Below are 5,111 nucleotides of genomic sequence, written 5' to 3'. Positions count from 1 at the left end.
AGACTAGAGTTGCCAGGAAAAGTCATGATCCTTCTAGAAACTCATAACATGTTACCAGGGTCACGTGACTTCCGCTTTCGTAACAATATATATATATTGTGTTTGTCTGTCCAGAACTTTTCTCGCGAATCTTTTGATTGAATGCTACAAATCTATATCGTTATAATGGCCTTTGTCCGAGGAGTCCGCACTGAATATTGGCTTTTACATTCAGAATCGTCCTGCCTGTCTATTTTTGCTTAGTCAAACATTTAATACAGGGGAGATAAGTTTTATCGAGATACGTTAAATACATCTGTGTAAACAATACGCTTGTGTTTGTCTGTCCATAACTTTTCTCGTAAATTTCTTGATCAAACCCTACAAATCTCATATCATTAGAAAGATCTTTGTCCGAGGAGTCCGGATTGCATATTGACTTTTCAATTCAGAATTAGCTTACCTGGTTTTTGCTTAGTCAAACTTTTCAATGCAACGAGGATGGCACGCATGGCACAACGTCGTTGTCATCACGTGAAGACTGGCTTCGATTTCAACTTTCGTTTCTTTTATTTGCAAAGTATTTCACACAAACAACACCTAAACTATTTGTAATTCCCAAATAAATGAACGTTACACTAAACACAGTTTCTATGTGCTTTCTCAACTTACTTAGGTATAAAATATGAACGCACAGTTCGTTCAAAACCATATGTTTATGCTTGTGAACACGCATTCAGACGTTTCTACATGTTCAGCTAAGTTTGCTCTCATTACAACTTTACATTTACTTTGAAATAATTGAACTTGTGTTTGTTTCATAGGCTGCTATAAACACCTTTCAGCTACCTTTTTTATCTTTAGTACGGGTTTTACTCTTTGTTTTTGTAAGTTTTTTGTTTCAACTAGTAAAACGGTATCATACTATGTACACTATTATAAGTACAATTACTTTACTTAATTGCTTATTTTACGTGTAGTTCTATTAAGTCAGGTTATGTACATGTAACAGTTTTATTTAATCAAGTTAAGTCTACGGGAGTTTGTTTTTCAAAAAAGACCAGAATTTATCGACCTAACACATAATGCCTGCAAGAAAGCACAGCTTAAATGTCGTGCATGAAAATGATAGAATAAGGGAAATTCAAGAAAAGAACATGAAAACTATCACAAATTGTTTTGCGGGTCGCGGCTGGTTGAAAATATTTCGTTTTTTTTTTTTTTTTTTTAACAAAGGTTTATCTCAAACTAAACAAATCACAAGCAGCTGGTTACAAATATCCGTGCCTCCACAGTAGCACAGTGGTAAGTCTCCTGACTTATAACGTGAGAAACCAGGTTTAAATACCCATGGTGGGCACAGCACAGATAGACCGTTGTGTTGTTTTGTATTTAACTTCAAACAAAACAAACACATATTTTATGTAAGAGGTTTAGAAAATGTTGCTGCTACGAAATCATTTACCAAAAAGAAAAAAAAAGGATGGATCAAACAGCACAGGTAAAATATTATTAATAATAAAAATATATTTTACTTGCTCGACGTTTCGTATTGCAGTTGTTCTGAGCTTACATCTGTGATCGACAAAAAAGTTTTAATATGCTATAAACAGTGGAAAATTTTCAATGCCAAAGATGCTGTCTTTTTTTATTATTAAGTTTACTAATCTTTGTTTTTTAGCGTGTCTGAAACAGTTATTCACTAACTAGATGTAATTCTGCAGGATCCCGGATAGTGTTCTGTTTCAAGAGTATATAAAACCAAAATTAAAAGTAACAAATATTTTTATTTCTTCCTTTTTAAGTTCATGTCATGCTGTCATTTAGCCTACAAAGTGCACAAGTCTTCTCGTGATTCATGGCATGCGCACGTTTTACTGACGTTACGACAGTACAAATTGCAATGTTATGCGCCCCTTGTGTGACATCATTTTAGTGTATTCTGACTGCCTGACAGACAAAACACTACTCTATAGTAGCCCCATTTCGGGGAATAATTCCACATGAATATGCTAACAGCTTCATGGAATACACTAATCAGGCTAAGAAAATTGATTTTTCATTGTTATATTGATGACAAGTTAATGAAGCTACGTTTTCAAAGTACAGTAGCGAGTTTTTCTATTTTGTCGTTTTTCTGCTCACTTGTAAGAATTTCATTTTCGCAATTTGTCAACAGACGCTCCCAAGATTGAGTTATTCCGTATGTAGCAACAAAGGGAAGTGTTTCCACACGTACTGTACCGAACAGCGTACTAAGGACACGCTTTCCGCTCAAAACCTAAGAGAGGATACTTTCTGCCTACGTGAAATCCTGCATCCTGCTTTGTCACGGAAAGTACTTCAGTTAAACTCCGTTCTTGTCTTACTAATTAATCAAAAATAGTAATATTGTGGTATAATTTAATCACAACGAGTATACAAGAATACAAACACCTATACAAGAGCACAAAGTCTGAATACAGTTATCTTTGTTGGAAGGTTTAGCGGGAAAACAACAACAGCAATACAAAATATTTGTCAGGGATTACCTTGTAATTTCAAATATATATTCACGAGCTTAATCATTTCACCAGGCTAACACAGTTGTTCATATTGTCATTACAAAATAAACTTATCAAGTTAACCGATTTTTTAATAACAGTATACGTACACTAAGTGAAAAAAGTGGGAGGGGCAAAATAAATAAATATTCTGCCCCTTCTGTAATGACAGTGGGGCACATCCACCTTCTACTTTGTATGTTAGGCGCCTACATTAAGCATGTGAAGTTTACATCGTATTTATTCTTGATTCTACTACTACTGCTCTTTGTTAATAAAGTTATAGATAATAAAAACAAACAAACTAAGTATTTATGTTATTAGCACATATTTACTCTAGGGTCAACGATGTTAACTAACTCCCAAGTTTGTGATCAACACGTTAGACTAGTATTTGTATTCTAACTTTTACTCACTCAGTTTAATGGCGTAGCTACCATGTATGTTTGTATGATCAATCATCCACATACATGTTCACACTTTTTTAAAGATATATAATATATATATTTAATGTATAAACATAAGATATAAAGAAATATAAAAGTAATGTCTATCCATTCGTTCATTCAAATTTTATTTCAATATATCACTAGTTATAACGATTTGCCCTCCAGACTTCCCACCTGGGCTTCACATGCATGCTTGCATCCACATAAATTTGACGCTGACAACGCCACAAGCGTTCGGTTGCATGTTCAGCAAAAGCTCATGCAAAGCTGTAACTTGTAAGGCAAAATACTGAGATTGTTCAATTATTTATACGTCTACGTTGTTACAACTTCATTACTGCTTTGTAGCTATTGTTGAAGAAGTCTAAACACTAACGCTGCACGTGTACTGCGGAACGTAAATACCTAAATTAAGTTATTTTAGATGCAAGAATATAGTTAGAATTTTAAAGCTTGTTTGTGACATTACATCACCATAAGACTGATAATTATTTTCAACAGACCTTTCTTTACTGGAAATATGCCACCCGTTTTACAGTAAAAAGAAACATAAAGACACCTCTATTATGGTTCCTCTTAATGAGTTTATTACTAAAATATTAGTTGTTGGTGACCTGAATATTAATCTTAATTAATCCTAGGCGTATTAAAATAATTATATTCTTCATATCTGCAGACAAATAAAATAGCTATGAAAGCTAATATTAAAAGTTAATAATATAAACAAATCTGGCCTGTAGATAATTTACAAATGTTAAACAAATACCTCAAACTTCAGAAACAAAAGGTTCAGTACGTTAGGCTTACCTTACATAAAACAGGATCTCGGAGATAATATATGCCTCTCTTACTAGAGTCTCCACAGCAAGGGTCTCCATTAGAACCGAAGTGATCGACGCTTCCATCGTACACTTTTTGATTACTTTGTCCCATTTTTCTAGCCCTAGTATAAATGTTTCGTGTCGGCAATGTTCGTAATAATACCTGTCTAACAACTTCAGTTAGCGTTGCACTCTGTTCCCAATCGCATAGCTTATAGTCTACCCCTATCGTCAGCTGATTCTGATGATGTCACGAAAACAAATACTACAATGTCGCTGACGTCATCGTTTCTGCTGCAAATGCAGAGATAAGTGGTAAATTGTTTCGTTAGTACCGGTTCAGTATACGCTAAATGAAAGCGTCTGTGAAATCTCGAGATTTCTTAATATTTGTTAAACTGGGAAACAACTTATATTCATCTCTTTAAAAAAAAAGTGCATGGGCCGGGCGTAATCAAGTGGTTATGGTTCACGCCCATAGCTGCAAAAACTCGCTCTGCAGTAAGAGGACCGTGGGTGCGCTATAAGAGTAAATGCTGTTTACTACCTGCTTTAACTCTAGTCTATCAGTTCAAAATTAGGGACGACTATTACGCAAATAGCTCTGTGTAGATTTGCACGAGAATTTTAAACAAACAAACAATCTTTAATATACAGTGGACATGTTTTTGTTATATTGTTTTAAGGAATCAAAACTGCGACATTTCAGCTCATATGAGCATGCCATCTTCATGCAATATATGGTAAACATAAATGTAGCATGCCATCTTCATGCAATATATGGTAAACATAAATGTAGCAGGCCATCTTCATGCAATATATGGTAAACATAAATGTAGCAGGCCATCTTCATGCAATATATGGTAAACATAAATGTAGCATGCCATCTTCATGCAATATATGGTAAACATAAATGTAGCAAGCCATCTTCATGCAATATATGGTAAACATAAATGTAGCAGGCCATCTTCAGGCAATCAGTGAACCGCAAAGAGACAGTACCAAAATAATATTTGCAAATCACTAGCAGCAGTAATGCATAAAATTTAGGGTGTTTGCATTGGTTGAATTGGGATTTTGAAAGAAGTGGAACTTCATTTTGCGATTCTCTCCAACATTCCAACCAGAACGCTAATGGCTTGAATCCTCAAGAGACGGAAATCCTTTTCAGACCACTCCGCTCCAATTTAACCCTTGATGGTTGGTACACAGATGTATGGCAGAAAGTAAAGCAACAGCACGGTAGTAACATCACCTGTATGTATGTATGTATGTGCCAAATCATGTAGGGGTAAAGCTAAAGAGGAAGCTGACAATTT

General features: G+C 34.8%; 1 protein-coding gene across 1 annotated transcript in view; it reads right to left on the bottom strand.

Moving 5' to 3' along the window:
• The window catches only part of LOC106467573 (NADP-dependent malic enzyme-like), a 28,588-nt gene extending 24,554 nt beyond the window's left edge, over positions 1-4,034 (bottom strand). Inside the window, exon 1 of the mRNA XM_013927932.2 lies at positions 3,779-4,034. Within this exon, the coding sequence (XP_013783386.1) occupies positions 3,779-3,904 (126 nt within the window). The 5' untranslated portion in view covers positions 3,905-4,034. The remainder of the gene's footprint in view (positions 1-3,778) is intronic.
• Positions 4,035-5,111: the final 1,077 nt, after the last annotated feature.

Source organism: Limulus polyphemus, unplaced genomic scaffold (genome assembly GCF_000517525.1).
Source record: "Limulus polyphemus unplaced genomic scaffold, Limulus_polyphemus-2.1.2 Scaffold2667, whole genome shotgun sequence".
NCBI lineage: Eukaryota > Metazoa > Arthropoda > Merostomata > Xiphosura > Limulidae > Limulus > Limulus polyphemus.
This window is presented reverse-complemented; position numbering and strand designations above follow the sequence as displayed.